The 17863-nt window shown below is 43.2% G+C and overlaps 1 protein-coding gene across 1 annotated transcript; it reads right to left on the bottom strand.

Moving 5' to 3' along the window:
* Positions 1-9782: 9782 nt before the first annotated feature.
* LOC122421281 (F-box only protein 27-like) lies at positions 9783-13871 on the bottom strand. Its single transcript, XM_043437146.1, has 7 exons — positions 13792-13871; positions 13145-13522; positions 12828-12942; positions 12650-12745; positions 11258-11393; positions 10459-10587; positions 9783-9878 (listed from the first exon to the last, which is right to left on the bottom strand). The coding sequence occupies exons 1-7, from the start codon at positions 13796-13798 to the stop codon at positions 9783-9785; spliced, it is 957 nt and encodes a 318-aa protein (XP_043293081.1). The 5' UTR covers positions 13799-13871.
* Positions 13872-17863: the final 3992 nt, after the last annotated feature.

Below are 17863 nucleotides of genomic sequence, written 5' to 3'. Positions count from 1 at the left end.
TGCCCCTTGCAGGTAACCAAGCTTCTGATGCCCCCAGCTCTACATCTGCCCTTTTAATACTCTGGCCCCTCCCTTCTTCCTACCCAGCACCACCCTCCACCACTCACTGCCACTCCCTTTCTGATTCTACATTCTTTTCCCGCCCTTCCCTTCTCAAGGTCCTGTCCATCCTCCCTCTGCCTCAATTTACAAGCCTGCCCCTCCCTTTCCTCCCTGGGTGATCTCCAGAAAATCCCTCCATTGGGCTGCATTGGGACCTCGGGGTAGCTACTCAACTGAAGAAAAGCCTTGGAGGAGGGAGGAATTGGCTGAAGTATTCAGTCTTGTCATTGTCGTCCCCACCAGTGACCCCTTGGAGTGTCCCTAACCAGGTTGCAAGACCCTTGGTGCTGGGCTTCCCCAGTGGTCCGGTGGTTATGAATACACCTACCAATGCAGGGGACACCGGTTTGATCCCTGGTCTAGAAAGATCCCACGTGCCGAAGCACGACTAAGCCCGAGCGCCACTACTACTGAGCCCACGTGTAGTAACTACTGAGGTCTGCGTGTGCCCTAGAGCCCACACACCCTAACAAGAGAGACCACTGCAATGAGGAAGCTGAAAACTGCAAACTGAAACTAGAGAAAGCCCATATGCAGCAAGGAAGAACCAGCACCACCAAAAATAAATAAATACATTGTTGTCATTCAGTTGCGTCCAACTCTTTGTGACCCCATGAGCTGCCAGGCTTCCCTGTCCTTCACTATCTCCCTGAGTTTGAATCCTTGCTTTTAATCTGTATATCAACTCTATCCAGTGTATGTTGGCAATTTGATCTCTGGTTCCTCTGCCTTTTCTAAATCCAGTTTGTACATCTGGAAGTTCTTGGTTCATGTACTGCTGAAGCTTAGTTTGAAGGACTTGAGCATAATCTTGCTGGCATGTGAAATGAGTGCAACTGTATGGTAGTTTGAGCATTCTTTGGCATTGCCTTTCTTTGGGATTGGAATGAAAACTGACCTTTTCCAGTCCTGTGGCCACAGCTGAGTTTTCCAAATTTGCTGACATATTGAGTGCAGCACTTTAACAGCATCATCTTTTAGGATTTGAAATAGCTCAGCTGGAATTCCATCACCTCCACTAGCTTTGTTCATAGCAATGCTTTCTAAGGTCCACTTTACTTCACACTTCAGGATGTCTGGCTCTAGGTGAGGGACCACATCATCATGGTTATCTGGGCCATCAAGAGCTTTTTTGTATCATTCTTCTGTGTATTCTTGCCATCTCTTCTTAATCTCTTCTGCTTCTGCTAGGTCTTTGGTATTAAAAAGAAAAAAAAGACCTTTGGTGCTGAGCAATTGTTGTTATTTGGGTCAGACATTTGAGTCGGAGGCTCCCTATTCATTAGGTCGCATAAAATTCTTATCACCTTCAAGAATCCAACATCACTAACTCAGAGATCTCATTGCACAGGAGAAAACAGGTTCCAGCAGGAAGCAAATGCATTTCTATCTGACTCCCTAAATAAGTGCTGTTGTTGTTGTAAGCCGTATCCGACTCTTCTGTGACCTCATGGACTACAGCCTGCCAGGTTCCTCTGTCCACGGGATTTCCCAGGCAAAAATACTGAAGTGGGCCGCCATTCCCTTCTCCAGGGGAATCTTCTCGACCCAGGAATGGAGCCTGTATCTCCTGGTTGGCACGTGGATTCTTTACCACTGAGCCACGGGGGAAGCCCCAGTCAACCTTCATGGAGTCTTTCATTCCCAATCAGGGTAATAATAGATATGGCTATGTCCCCACTTCACAGCTCAGAAAACTGAGGCCAAGTGACTTGCCCAAGGTCACACAGCTAGTAGGTGGCAGAGCTGGGATTTGAACCTAACCAGACTTAGCAGCAGCAGGCTGCCTCAGAGGACTTCCCTGGTAGCTCAGCTGGTAAAGAATCCGTCTGCAATGCGGGAGACTTTGGTTCAATTCCTGGGTCAGGAAGATCTGCTGGAGAAGGGATAGGCTACCCACTCCAGTATTCTTGGGTTTCCATGGTGGCTCAGCTGGTAAAAGAATCCACCCACAATGCAGGACATCTGGGTTCAATCCCTGGGTTGGGAAGATCCCCTGGAGAAGGGAAGGCTCCAGTATTCTAGCCTGGAGAATTCCATGGACTGTATAGTCCATGGAGTCACAAGGAGTCAGGCATGACTGAGCGACTTTCACTCAGGCTGGCTCAAGAATCCTTGGTTTTAATCTGTATGCTGACTCTATCCAATAAAAATAAAAGGGGAGTTACACATATAATTTTCAATATCAGCAAGTAAAACTAGACTTGGATTCTTGCCCACATGGAACTTACCTTCTAGGGGAAGAGACATGGTGAATAGGAGGCATGACAAACAAATTAGAAACTTTTGGGAAATCAGTAAAAAATAAAATCCCTTGGGATTTCCCTAGCAGTCCAGGGGTTAAGACTCTGAGCTTCCACTATAGCGGAGGTGAGATTGATCCCCTGGTCAGGGAACTAAGCTAGTGGATATTATGGAATTCCAGTTGAGCTGTTTCAAATCCTGAAAGATGACACTGTGGAAGTGCTGTACTCAATATGCCAGCAAATTTGGAAAACTCAGCAGTGGCCACAGGACTGGAAAAGTTCAGTTTTCATTCCAGTCCCTAAGAAAGGCAATGCCAAAGAATGCTCAAACTACCGCACAATTGCACCCATTTCACATGCTAGTAAAGCAATGCTCAAAATTCTCCAAGCCAGGCTTCAGCAATACGTGAACCGAGAACTTCCAGATAGTCAAGCTGGTTTTGGAAAAGGCAGAGGAACCAGAGATCAAATTGCCAATATCCGCTGGATCATCAAAAACACAAGAGAGTTCCAGAAAAACATCTATTTCTGCTTTATTGACTACGCCAAAGCCTTTGACTGTGTGGATCACAGTAAACTGTGGAAAATTCTGAAAGAGATGGGAATACCAGACCACCTGACCTGCCTCTTGAGAAACCTGTATGCAGGTCAGGAAGCAACAGTTAGAACTGGACATGGAACAACAGACTGGTTCCAAATAGGAAAAGGAGTACGTCAAGGCTGTATATTGTCACCCTGCTTATTTAACTTATATGCAGAGTACATCATGAGAAACGCTGGGCTGGAAGAAGCACAAGCTGGAATCAAGATTGCCGGGAGAAATATCAATAACCTCAGATATGCAGATGACACCACCCTTATGGCAGAAAGTGAAGAGGGAAAGTGAAAGAGGAGAGTGAAAAAGTTGGCTTAAAGCTTAACATTCAGAAAACTAAGATCATGGCATCTGGTCCCATCACTTCACGGCAAATAGATGGGGAGACAGTGGAAACAGTGTCAGTTATTTTTCTGGGCTCCAAAATCACTGCAGATGGTGACTGCAGCCATGAAATTAAAAGACGCTTACTCCTTGGAAGGAAAGTTATGACCAACCTAGATAGCATATTAAAAAGCAGAGACATCTGGAGAAGGAAATGGCAACACACTCCAGTATTCCTGCCTGGGAAATCCCATGGACAGAGGAGCCTGGGGCTACAGTCCAAAAGTTAGCCAAGAGTCTGACACAACTAAGTGACTAAACAACAACAAAAAATGAGAAGTAAGTGAAATTTTATATTCTTTAGCGTGCATATTTTAAGTCATTTATTAGTTCCTCTTCTACTAGTAAAATTACAGAAGTAATGCGTTTGCACTGAAACCAATGCCAAAAAAAAAAAAAAAAAACCTTAGTATCTCTGCTTCTCTCCATTCCTCACTCCCTCTTTCTGTGTCCATTTCCTTTTGAGTAATGTTTGCACCTCGTGTATCTCCCCCGTATATTTCTTCATGCTTAAGCATTAACACAAATTATTTTAGTATATTTTTTGCCCAAAAAGCAGATGATACCTTATACATTTCTCTGTAATTTTCTTTTTTACATACAACTGTACATTTTGGATTTTCTTTTGAGTCAGTAAATGATGACTGAACTTAGTTGTTTTAGTGGTTGGAGTATATTCCACACTCTGCTTGTACTGATACCTATTCAACTGCAGTATTTCCCCAGTTGTGATATTTCAGATTGTCTCTTTTCCATTTAAAATTAGTGCTGCAATAAACAGTCATATATTAAAATAAAATAAAATAAAATAAAAAGCAGAGACATTACTTTGTCAACAAAGGTCCGTCTGGTCAAGGCTATGGTTTTTCCAGTAGTCATGTATGGATGTGAGAGTTGGACTGTGAAGAAAGCTGAGCACTGAAAAGTTGATGCTTTTGAACTGTGGTGTTGGAGAAGACTCTTGAGAGTCCCTTGGACTGCAAGGAGATCCAACCAGTCCATCCTAAAGGAGATCAGTCCTGGGTGTTCATTGGAAGGACTGACGCTGAAGCTGAAACTCCATTACTTTGGCCACCTCATGTGAAGAGTTGACTCATTGGAAAAGACCCTGATGCTGGGAGGGATTGGGGGCAGGAGGAGAAGGGGACGACAGAGGATGAGATGGCTGGATGGCATCACCGACTCGATGGACTTGAGTTTGAGTAAACTCCGGGAGTTTGTGATGGACAGGGAGGCCTGGCGTGCTGCGATTCATGGGGTCAAAAGAGTCGGATATAACTGAGCGATTGAACTGAACTGAACAGGGAACTAAGATCCCTGCATGCCAAGGATTGTGGCCAAGAAAAAAAAAAAAAATCCCCCTGCCACCCTTCCCCTCCAATCCTCTCCACAAATGTAGAAGAGAATAAAACATTTTTTAAAAATGAAATAAGCATGAAATTAGACTGTGATTCACATAGGCCATCATGAACATAAACTTAACATGGAAATGATCTTGTGTGTTGGAAGGTGATCAGTACTTTGGGAAATCGAGCAGGAAAGGGGAAAGGAGGTGATCAGCAGTCTGGGTGGGAGACGCTGAATTCTGAGACATGGATTGACTCTTATACAGGACAAATTTCTTTTCAATGTGTACATTTTCAATGCGATTTTTACTGTCGAGGTTTTCTAACATGTCCCAAATTGGAAGAATGGAAGGAGCACCCTGCTCTAACAGTTCACTCCAGGCCAATCTGTTTTCATCTGTACACCCTCTCACTTGCTCCCCTGGGGCAATTTGAAGCAAATCTTAGAAACCACTTCAGTCCCGGGGGTCGCAAAGAGTTGGACAAGGCCGAGCAACTCACTCTTTCATACTTTAGAAACCACACCCTTCTGTCCATAGCAATACATTATTTTTTTGATGTAATGTAATCTGTTTGCTAATGAGATTATGAAAATTGGTTGGATCCAATCAGGGGTTTAAAGAGTGGTGTAAAAAAATAGGTAAAAGTCTTCAAGTAAAGCTCAAAGGGGAAATACTGACAAGCAAGTTTGTGTCTCCATTCTTCAATTTCCTCCTGAGAGACAATCACTGTTAATTTTTGGAATCATATCCCATGGAGTATGCTGATTAAGAAGAAAAACAAATAAAATTGAGTTCCAAAAGGGTTTTCCACCTAGAAGATAATGATTTGAGAGTAATGGCTTCCAGGAGGGGAAGGTGTATAAGGCACCCCAGGGACCTTTTGAGAAAGTTAGGGCTCCGCTTTTGGTGTCACAGTAATGGGAGTGCTTTTCGGAAGCCGGGCCCGGGACAGTGCCTCCTAGGGGAGAGTCGTCCTGGATTCCTCCTTCTGGTCAGTGCTGCGCGTGCATTCCTGTAGGAGGAAAGCTCCCAGATGGGCAGTCACTCATTCCAACTCCATCTGGCTTCATGTACATTTGGAACAGAGCCAGTGCTCATGAACACTTATCTTAACTCTTAAATGGCCAAGAGGGAGCTCTTTTGACATTTAGAGAAAGTCAGTTTGATAACAAACAGCTTTTCAAAATTCTGACCCTGAGAGAGTAAACGATTTCCTAGGAGAAACCTTAAAGTTATAACTTTTGGTATGTCCTTGAAAGGTAAAACAGCCCACATCATCTGAGACTACAGCCTTAGCTCAATTAGCAGAGTTTAAAACAGAAAGGGAGAGAAAAAAGTGGGGGAGGGACAGAGACTTTCTGAAACGTAAGCAGGGAAGGTATGACATCTCTGTCTGTGTCTATCTAGACGTCTGAATAACTGTGTGAAAAGTGAAAGTATTAGTCACTCAGTCGTATCTGACTCTTTGCGACCTCCTGGATTTAGCCCACCAGGCTCCTCTGTCCATGGAATTCTCCAGGCAAGAAAGGTTGCCATGCCTTTCTCCAGGGGATCTTCCTAACCCGGGGATCGAACCCAGGTCTCCTGTATTGTCAGGCAGATTTTTTACCGTCTGAGCCACCAGGGATGCCCAATGTCTGTGTGTACATTAAAAATACATGTCCTTATCTCTGGATAGTGCTATCAAAATATTATAACATTAATATTGTTAACAATATTCATTTTTCCCATCTAAAAGTATGGGATATCTTTCCATTTCTTTAAACCACCTTCAATTTCCTTTATCAATATTTTATAGTTCTCAGCATATAAGTTTTTCACCTCCTTTGTCAAATTTATTTCTAAGGTATTTATCTTTTGAAGGAATGTTTTGTTTGTTTAAATATTTATGTATTTGGCTGTGTTGAGTCTTAGTTGTGGCATGCAGAATCTCTGCTGCGGCTTTCTAGTTGTGGCTCACAGGCTCCAGAGGGCAAGGGCTCAGTACTTGTGGTGTGTGGGTTGCTCTGAGGCATGTGGGATCTTAGCTCCCTGACCAGGGATCAGACCCTCGTCCCCTGCATTGCAAGGTGAATTCTTAACCCCTGGATCACAAAGGATGTGTGTGTTGAAATTTTAAAAGGGCTTTTTTTTTTTTTCCACTTTCAGATATTTCATTGTCAGGGTAAAGAAATGCAACAGATTTCTTTGTGTTAATCTTGTATTCTGCTGCCTCACTGGAAGTCATTTGTCAGTTCCAGTATTTTTGTGTAAAGTCTTTAATGCTTTCTCTGTATAGTACCATGTTATCTGCATTTATGGCAACTTCACCTCTTCTCTTCCAATTTGGATAACTTTTATTTCCTTTCTTGTCTCATCCTGGTTGCTAGGACTCCCAATATAATGTAGTATAGAAGTGGTGGGAGTGGGCCTCTATGTCTTGTTTCAGGTTAGTGGGAAGGCTTTCAGTTTTTCACTGTTGTGCATTATGTTGACTGTAGATTTGTCATAAATAGCTATAATTATGTTGAGATGTGATCCCTCTATACTCACTTTGACAAGAGTTTTTATTGTGGGTGGATGTTGAATTTTATCAAATGCTTTTTCTGCATCTATTGAGATGATCATGTGGTTTTTGTCCTTTGTTGATGTGGTGTATCACATTGATTGACTTGCATATGTTGAATCATTGTTGTGATGCTGGGATGAATTCAGCTTGACAATGGTGTATGCTCTTTGTTGGATTTGGTTTACTAGTATTTTGTTGAGAATTTTTGCATCTATATTCAAAGATATTGGTCTGTAGTTTTCCTCTTTGGAGTGGTTTTGTCTGGTTTTGGTATCAGGGCGATGGTGGTTCATAGAATGACTTTGGGAGTGTTCTCTCCCCTTCAGTTTTTTGGAAGAGTGTGAGAGCAATCAGTAAAAGTTCTCCTTATGTTTGGTAGAATTCCCCAGTGAAGCCATCAGTCCTGGACTTTTGTTTGCAGGGAGTTTTAAAATTGCAAAATCTATTTCACTTCTAGTGATAGGTTTATTCAAATTATCTATTTCTTCCTGATGCAGTTTTGTTGTATGGGTTGTATGTTTCTAGAAACTTGTCTATTTCTTCTAGGTTGTCTAATCTGTTGGCATATAACTGTTCATAGAATTCCCTTAATTTTTAAAAAATTTCTGTAATATCTGTTGCTATTTCTCCTCTTTCTTTTAAAATGTATTCACTTTATTTATTTTTTGGCTGTGCTGAGTCCTATGTGCTGTGACTTGGCTTTGTCTAGTTGGGGAGAGCAGGAGCTACTCTTTGCAGTGCGTGGGCTTCTCAAAGCGGTGGCTTCTCTTGTTGCGGAGCGCGGGCTCTAGGAGAGGAGGCTTTAGTAGTTGCAACACATGGACTTAGTAATTGTGGTTCTTGGGCTTGGTTGCTCTGTGGCATGTGGGATCTTCCTGGACCAGGGATTGAATCTATGTTCTCTGCATTAGCAGATGGATTCTTAACCACTGGATCACCAGGGAAGTCCAGCATGTGGGATCTTAGTACCTGGACCAGGAATCGAACTGGTGCCCCTGAAATGGAAGCACAGAATTCTAACCGCTGGACCATGAGGGAATTCCCTTTTTTTCCCCCCATTTCTTCTTGTTGAATTCTTATATTATTTACTTGTGTCCTCTCTCTTTTCTCCTTGGAGAGCAGGCCAGAGCTTTGTCTATTTTGTTTACCCTTTCAAAAAACTAGCTCTTGATTTTATTTTTTTTTATTCTTTGAGAAAGAATATTTTATTTTATTTATTTTATTTTATTTATTTCCTCTCTGAGCTTTATTATTTCTTTCCATCTGCTGACTTTAGGCTTTCTTTATTCTTCTTTTTTCTTAGTTCTTTAGGTGGTGGGTTAGGTTGTTTATGTCAGAGCTTGTTGGTTGTTTGTTTTTTGGGAAAGCCTGTGTCACTATGAATGCTCCTCTTAGAACTGCTTTTGCTGCATCCCATAGATTTTGCATGGTTATGTTTTCAATGTCATTTGTCTCAAGATATTTTTTAATTTTCCCTTTGATTTCATCATTGACCCATTGTTTTTTTTTACTAGCATGTTTTTTAGCTTCCATGGAATAATTATTTTTCCTGTAGTTGATTTCTAGTTTCATGTTGTTGTGGCCTAAAAAGGTGTATGTTTGTGTATATATATATACACATACATATATATACACACACACATACATATATATATATGTATATATAACACAGTTTTTGTAACTGTTACAAAACTTTTGTAACTTTCTGTAAACACACATACCTACATACATGGGTGTGTGCTAAGTCACTTCAGTTGTGTCTGACTCTGAGTAGTCAATGGACTGTAGCCCAGATGGCGCCTCTGTCCATGGGATTCTCCAGGCAAGAATACTGGAATAAGTTGCCATGCCATCCTGCAGGTGATATTCCAGACCCAGTCTTACAACTCATGCATCGGCAGGTGGGTTCTTTCCCACTAGCGCCACCTGGGAAGCCCATACATACTTACACATATGCATATATGTACAATAAAAATAGAAGTGCATATATATGTCCAAATTAAATTATATGGTTGCCTTTACTTTTTCTTATTCATCGATTTTTGTCTGTACTGGGTCTTTGTTGCTGTGTGCAGGTTTTCTCTAGTTGTGGCACATGGGCTTCTCATTATGGTGGCTTCTCTCGCGGAGCACAGGTTCTGGAGCCTGTGCTCAGTAGTCGTGGCCCACAGGCTTAGTTGCTCCTCTGCATGTGGAATCTTCCTGGACCAGGGATCGAACCCATGTCCCCTGCATTGGTAGGCAGACTCTTAACCACTGGACCAGTGATTGCTTTTTCTTTAGGGCAGATGTCTCCACCATTAACTTTCTGTAAATGCCTGACTCATTCCTCATATCCAAATTCCTCCAGTTGACCCCAAAATATCCTCCAGAGCTAAACTGTCCAAACTACAACCCACGCCAGAGCAATAGAGCTCATTAGGTCAGGAGGAAGGACCACACAGGTTCCTTCAGGACCCACATTACATGTGGTCACAACTCTTAGGTCTGTTTCGACCTGTCAACTCCCCTTTGGATGAAACTGACAAAACACCCTCCCCTCAGGGTGTGTCCCATATTCTACTGCAGGTTGGGGGGAGACTTCAGGGTGGACACGTCAAAGGCAGTAGCAGCTTCATCTGCTTTCCGTCTGGAGACCTGGAGCTCCTTAGGGATCTTGCAGCAGGGAGGGGGCAGCCATGACCCCTGGACTGGGGTGGGGACAGCCGGATCCTGCTGTTGCACAGTTTTCTCTCACCCTCATGACCAGAATGTCACAAATGTGGTGTCACTGTGACATTGTGCCCACATCCACCGCCTGCCCGAGGCTTTTAACCCTGATTGATAACTTTTGATCCCATGATTTCCTTAGGACTTGGGACACAGGGTTCTGACTCTTCCATTCTCTCCACTGGAGAACACCTTCTCTTGATGTTTTCTTCTGCACAGTTTTTCCTCAACTGAAACAACTCCTTACTCTGAACCAAGTAGTCACCAAGGCAGTAACAATGTATTTCTATTAAAAAAGAGGTGAGACACTTTTGGCAAAATCGTATTATATGTATTACCTATGACTGGAAAGATGTTCCTTAATTATTCTCTCCATATTTGAAAAGAATTTCAAAATTACAAAGTAATTTTACATACAATACAATCAATACAATACAAATACTGAGATGGCTCAGCCAATGGTCCCAGCTCCTGGAAGGAAGGTCAGGTGGTCTTCAAGGACAACCCTTGATTAGGGTAGACAGACCCGCACGATGACACTAGAGTTCATCAGAGAGACTCCATACTGCTCATTTCTGAACGCCAAGTCCCAGATGTGGCGTTCAAAAGATACAAAGCGGACGCCCTTCTTGATGCTGGAGAACACGTGGCTGGACTGTAGACAGAAACAGAGGTTATTTCTCAGTGTGGCTTCAAAAGCTGAGTTGAGAGCTTCTGGCAGGTGGTATTTTCCCTAGATGGCTGCAACAATGTCTCTACTTCCACATGTCCTTCTAGAATCCTGCCACTCCTCACCCAGGGGTGGAGTCTAATTTCTATCCCCTTGAATCTGGGGGGTTTGCTTGTAACCAAGAGTGTGGTGGGAGTGATGCTGAGTGACTTTCACGAAGTGACTACCATGATGGGATCACAAAGGCGATGCAGCTTCTGCTGGTTTCTGCAGAAGGTTCATGGTGGAGCCTGAGCCACCAGGAAGCAGCTGCCTGCTCCGAAGCCGCCATGCTGTGAGGAAGCCCCAACGAGAGCAAACAGGGAGGTCCTGTGGCCAGGCTTTGATTCTAAACCAAGAGCTGCTTGACCAGCCACCAGCTGCTGTGTACACACTCACAGCCCACCCTGCCCTTTAGCTCCAGCCAGTGTGTGAAGGCAACTACCTGAGAGACTGGAGCCAGAAACTCCCAGCAGAGCCCTCCTCATAGAACCCATGAAACATGATAAAATGAGTGCTGTTGTTATTAAGTCACTATATTTGAGGGCAGTTTGTTATACAGCCATAGATCATCATAAGCCCCACTGTCCTTTCCCACACCCCTGCAGAGACTCACCCGAGAAGAGACACTGTTTCTACCACGCCGGATGGGAAAAGGCAGCGGAGAGAAATGGTCCAGGATGGCCTGGTTGGCATCTAGAAGATGGACAGTTAGCTGATATATACAGTCAATTCCTTGTCGGTCGTTCCGCCTGTGGGAGAAGGGAAAACCTGAAGGTTAAACTTGCCTTCCCATCTCGCTGGGGGTCTACCTGCTTCATCTCAATGGCCTTCTCATGCATGCAAGTGCAAAATAGTTCTGTGGTCCCCAGGACTTCTACCATCAGTGTCACGTTGGAGCTTGGCCCCTCTGCATCCCCAATGAATCAGTCTACACTAAAGAAGCTCCCCAGCCAGTCTGCATGCACATTCATTTCAGAAGTAATGAACTAGAACCATGCTCTTCAAGGTACTTCCTCACATATTATTTCTCATTCTGTGTTCCACTGGTGGCGAAAGATGTGACTTCCAATGTGTACAATGGTGATGTTTTTAAGATACAATTTTCTTTTCAATCATTTAAAAAGATCCAGGGAAATCTACTGGAGAAGAGCATGGCAATTCACTCCAGTATTCTTGTCTGGAGAATCCCATGGACAGAGGAGTCTGGTGGGCTATAGTCCATGGGGTCACAACTGAAGTGACTGAGAACAGCACAGCCTAGAGAAATCTACATAAATCAGTGATGGGATATCCAACAAGATTCAAAGACAGAACATCCAATGTCCTTCAGTGGTAAATAGATAAATTATGGTATATTCCCGTAATGGAATATTCTAAACCAGTGAAAGTAAAGTAACAGCAGCTCCATACAATTATGGATGAATTTACAAACATGTTATTGATTAAAAGAAGATATACACTATATACTGTACAACTCCATATATATTAAATGTCCAAATGAACAAAACTGATCTATGGCAACAGAATTCAGGATGGTACTACCCATGGGTTGAAAGTGATGGGGAACAGAGCATGAGGGATGATGAGGGTGGGGTTTGCTAGCAATGTTCTGTTCTTGATTGAAATGAATGTGTTCACTTTGTAATAATTCACTGCATTGCACAACCAAGATACGTGCTTTTTTGGTGATAGAAATTAAAAATTTAAAAATAAGAGTAGTAAAAAAAAAATAATAAGAGTAGTAACTGGTGTAAATACACAGTTATGTCTTTTTACAGAGACTTGCCATCACCCTACTTCTTAGATGTAGAAGTCCATTCTACTTCTCCCAGAGAAATTTGTCCTAATTTCATATTCATGTATTTTTATGTTCTTCTCATTTGCCATTCATACTGTTCTGTGCCAGCCCCACACAGGTACATACAAAGAATATAATTAGAAATTTAAAAAATTTCAAGCCAAGATCAGTGCTCAGCTGAAGGGCCATTTTTGTCATGACACTCACCAGTCAGAGACACAGATCTCAATGTTTCCACTATCCAGGAGTTCGCGCCACAGACCCTCCTTCTCCAGGTCCAACACCTGCTTCTTGCGATACCTCCTAGGAAAGAGGGGGAAAGGTCAATGAGAACCAGGCAAGTACCCAACAACCGCCCTGGCCCTTGGGGAAGAGGGACGTTCACCTGTAGGAAGACAGGAAGCTGGTTTGCATATAGGCCCTCGGCATGACCTCCAAGTTTTCCTTCTCCTCCGCCCAGTCATCTTCACGGCTCAGCACAGTCCATTTCTGGAAGCCTCCTGTTAAATGAAAACAGTTAGTGCCCAAGTTCCTTGCCAACCCACCCGCCCAGGGATAAGTCTCCCCGGGGGTTTCCCTTGGGGGAACTCCCGCTCTTCTCTTGGGATCCATTTCCACCCGGGTCACGGAGTCCAAGCGCCCCATGCGTCTGGCCCCTCCCACCTTCTCCCTGGAGTAAGACCTCTTTCCTGGGCTCCCCACCTAGGCCACGAGGGTTCCGGAGGAGGTTGCGTCCTATGGGTCGGCGCTCGCAGAAGCGGCCCAGGATGCAGGGCCCGGGGTCGTCAGCAGGGGGCAAGCAGGTGCGGATGACGGGCCACAGGTCGGGGTGTTTCCAGGGCAGGATGCTCCGCCACAGGTACCAGGCGTCCACCAGGTCTCGCCAGCGCCGGCACACCGGGCGGCAGTGCCGGAGCAGCGTGCGTGGGGGCAGGTAGCTCAGCACCTCCCGGAGCATCTCGGTGGGCAGTTGGTTCGGGCCCGGCGCCTCCTTGGGCTCGGGCTTCAGAGCGCAAACACCGACTGCCCAGTTTCTGGAAGCTGAGGTACACATGGTCTCCTCTCCAGGCGTGGTTGCCGCTGCGGGAGAGTCAGTGTCCAAACATCAGGGACCTGCAGCTTCGACGGCCAGCCTCCGCCAGCTGCACTCCAAAGTGCCATTTCCAAACCCTGTCAGCTGCCTCTCCATCCTCACCATCCCCACCAGCCCCATCCTCAAGTCCCCAAACTCTCAACCCATGCTTTGCCAGCCGACTACTGCAGACCCTCTCCTCCACAGGCAGCACAGCACAGCGCAGCCGACCCCCACCCAGCCCACCCCCGTGGCCTCGCAGACCCCAGAGTCATACCCTGCATCTCAGCCAGTGCTCCTGGTGGGCTAGCCTGTCACCTTGCGTTCTGGACCTCCATCGCCAAGTCTGCCCTTTTTATAGGCCCGCCCCTCCCTAAGACTGGCACCGCCCACCCGGCCCCGCCCCCTGCCCCACCTTCCCACCGACCATCCAATCTCTACCCCTCCGCTCCCTTCTCACTGTCAGGCCCCCTCCTCCCTCGGCCTTGAACCAATTTACTAGCCAACCCCTCTGGCCCCGCCCCTCATATTCTCCAGAACCCCTTCATCAGGTTGACTAGGGGAGTTAATATGGAGCCAAATGTGACACGGACAATGTTGTCGGACATTTATTAATACAAATGTTCTAGAAATTATATGAAGTTCCCCAAATTTTAAGTATTCCATGATGCAGTCATGCTTCTAGCTATTATTAATGTCTTAAAATTTGTATGTCTCAGAAATAGCCAAATTTCTTTGACGACTGCATTGTTATCAGGTCTTTAACCATGCCTGTCTTTTGCCCTCGTAGACAATTATTGTCTTACTCCAATGCTTTTACAAAAATGCTTGTCGATGACTTGCTTTTATGCTACAAAACTACATTAGACTTGGTAGCAAAGGGACTTTGACTTTGTGTGATGGTTATTTCAGAAACGACTCTCTTATGGAAGGCTACTGAAGACGTAGTAATGGGGTCTCCTTTAACTATGTCTCACAGTCAATCGAGTCTCTTCTATACTTTCAAAACACGCCACACAGTTCTGCAAGCCAACAGACTTCTTATGAAGTATTGTTGCTTCAATACTGTGGTTTTTGTGGGTTTGTTTTGTTTTGTTTTGTTTGGCCACTGTGGTATAGCTTACAGGATCTTAGTTCTCTGACCAGGGATCAGACCTAGATGGCCCCCAGTGAAAGCACCCAATCCTAACCACTGGGTGGCCAGGGAATTCCCAACACTATTCTGGCTTGATCTACTCTAGTCTTGCAACTTCCAGCATCACAACAAGGGAAAAAAAAATGATTGCATTTTGTTAACAGATTGGATTAACTTCTTGCTCCCAGGAAGGACCTGTTAACACAAGAAACCCCTATTGATAAAAGTGATATAATTAGTTTTATGGATGGGTCCTACGTAAAGGATGAGCCGGGACATTATTGAGCAATGACACCCACAGTGAACATAATTTGAAAGCTCTTATTTACCAGAAACAAAGGTAGCACAACATGCGAAATTAATTGCCTTAATTTTTTAGCTTGTCTTAAAGACCAGGTAACAAATATTTATACTGACAGTCATTATGTTTTTGGAGTGGTACACAACTTTTGAATGCCATAAAAACATTGAGTACTTTTAAAAGATTATTTATTTGATTGTGTCCAATCTAGGTTTTGGCAATTGGGATTTTCAATCTTCATTGCCCAGTATGTGGGATCTAGTTCCCTGACCAGGGATCGAACCCAGCCGCCTGCATTAGGCATGTGGAGTCTAGTCACTGGATCACCAGAGATATCCCAACAATAAAGTTTTTAACAGCTTCAGGGCAACAAAAAAAAAAAAAAAAAGAAAGAAAACCTATTGACAAGTTATTAATTGCTATATAGCTACTATACAACTGCTAAAGCAGTTATCAGTTATTAAGACACCAGGGCATTCCAAATCTGACACTATGGAAGCTAAAAGGAATCACTTGTTGATGCTGCAGTCAAACAGGCAGCTTTAAATATTTATTCTGTCCAGCTGTGAAAATGTCCACTTTTCTCCATTAACCCTGCTAACCCAATAAAAGGTTTTTTTCCTACAGGTTCAAGAAATCGCTACTAATGAAGAGAAACAGATACAGCAACAAAAAGGAGGAATTTTGACCCCAGCACACAAATATGGTTTAGCTCTAAGAAAACCAAACCAAACCAAACATTAGTGTCTATTGAAACCCAATTGCTGATACTTCATCACGAACATTGGACATCTGAGAAAGTAGTTTTATGGGGAAAACAATATTTTGAAAATTTTCACCCAAGATGGCTCAAAGGAAACACATTACATTATTGAGATACTTTTAAAAAATTGGGAACTACTTTTACAAAGAGCTCCCAGGAGATGGGAAGGATCATGGATTACAGTCCAGAAATTTTGCTTATTGGAAAGGACATTAAAAAATGATTCTTTGCAGCCACCGTAGAAAGAAACTTATCAGATATTATTACCTAATCCATGCACTGACAAACTGAGAGACATTAATTCATGGATTCACATCTCTCATTCTCCACCTTAATGGACTCTGATGGCTATTTCTAGCACTTGATTTAAACTCAGACAAGCATCACCAAGCTCAGAAGAGAAGAAAATGACAAGAGTAGCAGATAGCTGACTGAAGAGTCTGGGCCACACCTGAAAGACACATTGTACCAGTTCAAAGGTACTGTTGCCAAATGTCTATCTTGCAATCAAAATTAAAAGTTATTAAACTCTTTAGTAATACTATCACTACTGGGGGCGATTTAACCAATCACTGGATTTTGTCATCAAATTCATCAGTCAATAAGACTAATAGAAGCCCCTTGTAATTCTCATCACTGATTTTTCAGATGTTCCTATAAGCTATTAAAGTATTCCCATTAGCATATAGCCCCATGTTTGTTTACTACAGTCAATTAATTTATACGATTCTGAAGTTTCTATGATGAAAAGCTGATGCTGCAAAGCAATGGCTCTTGATTTTTAAAACTACTTTGATCTTGTGGCAAGCTAATGCAAGATCCTTCCCTGGTTGGGCATGTTGGTCTTGATAATTCAGAACAAAAATCATCTCAGAGAACAGGCAAAAAATTACTGAAGACTTTAGCAGCACCTGAAATGCTACCCTTATTGGATCATTGGAACACTCAAACTAAAAAAGTATCACTCAGAGAAATAATGTCAGAAGAAATTGCCTTACAGGAAAAGCATGATATGAAAAGGGAGATGCTTTTGTTTGAGAAAGATTGTGCCACTAAGCTAAAGGAGAAGCAACTCTTTAAGATATTTCCAGCCATTAACCAAAATTTCCTGGTGGACATTTTCAAGGACCACAACTATTCATTAGAACACACAGTGCAGTATCTAAACTGTGTTCTTGAGGGAGACCCTGTAAAAACAGTGGTAGCACAAGAATTTGTTCACCAAAATGAGAATATCACTTCTCATGCTGCACAGAAATCTAAGGAGAAAAAGGCAAAGAAATTGAAAGAGACTGAAGATATACCAAGTGAACCATCTTTCCAGGACTTTGAGTACCCAGAGTATGATGACTACAGGGCAGAGGCTTTCCTGCACCAGCAGAAGAGGATGGAATGCTACAGCAAGGCCAAAGAAGCGTATTGGATGGGGAGGAAGAACGTGGCCACATTTTATGCCCAGCAGGGTAGTCTCCATGAGCAGAAGATGAAAGCAGCTAAATCACCTTGCTGCCGTGGAGATATTTGAGAAAGTCAATGCCTCCCTACTGCCACAGAATGTTCTAGACCTCCATGGGCTGCATGTGGATGAGGCTATAGAACATTTGACGACAGTTTTACAGCAGAAAACTGAAGAATTTAAGCAGAATGGTGGTAAGCCCTATCTCTCTGTGATAACGGGGAGAGGAAACCACAGCCAGGGAGGAGTTGCTCGCATCAAACCAGCCGTCATTAAATACCTCACAAGCCATAACTTTAGGTTCTCTGAAATTAAACCAGGGTGCTTGAAAGTCATGCAAAGTAAAATAAACATCCTTGACTAAAAAGTGAAAAAAAAAATAAAAAAATAAAACTACTTTGCAAGGAGAAACTTGTGCGATAATTCAGACAATGTTGTATTTTCACTTCAGATGAGTACTCTAATATAACTATCTAATGACTCACATACAAAGTAAAAAGTCCTTCAAAGGACGCACTTTTTAGTCTAAATGAAATCTTTGGTAAATGGTTCAGTTCTGGTTGGCTTAAATATCTGCTTATGACTTTGTTATTGTTGTTGGCTCTGTTGATTTATTTCTATATCATTTATACAGTAATAAAGTCTTGCACATCGCAGTATATATTCAAAACTCCAGCTAAAATAAGGATGTCTA

The sequence above is a fragment of the Cervus canadensis genome, chromosome 18 (assembly GCF_019320065.1).
Source record: "Cervus canadensis isolate Bull #8, Minnesota chromosome 18, ASM1932006v1, whole genome shotgun sequence".
NCBI lineage: Eukaryota > Metazoa > Chordata > Mammalia > Artiodactyla > Cervidae > Cervus > Cervus canadensis.
This window is presented reverse-complemented; position numbering and strand designations above follow the sequence as displayed.

What these genes read in the sequence shown, in the direction of transcription:
- LOC122421281 (XM_043437146.1), bottom strand. An exon ending in CCGGAACCCTCGTGGCCTAG is followed by an intron (nt 12,943 to 13,144) that starts GTGGGGAGCCCA and finishes TTCATTTAACAG; the next exon opens with GAGGCTTCCAGAAATGGACT. An exon ending in AGCTTCCTGTCTTCCTACAG is followed by an intron (nt 12,746 to 12,827) that starts GTGAACGTCCCT and finishes CCTCTTTCCTAG; the next exon opens with GAGGTATCGCAAGAAGCAGG.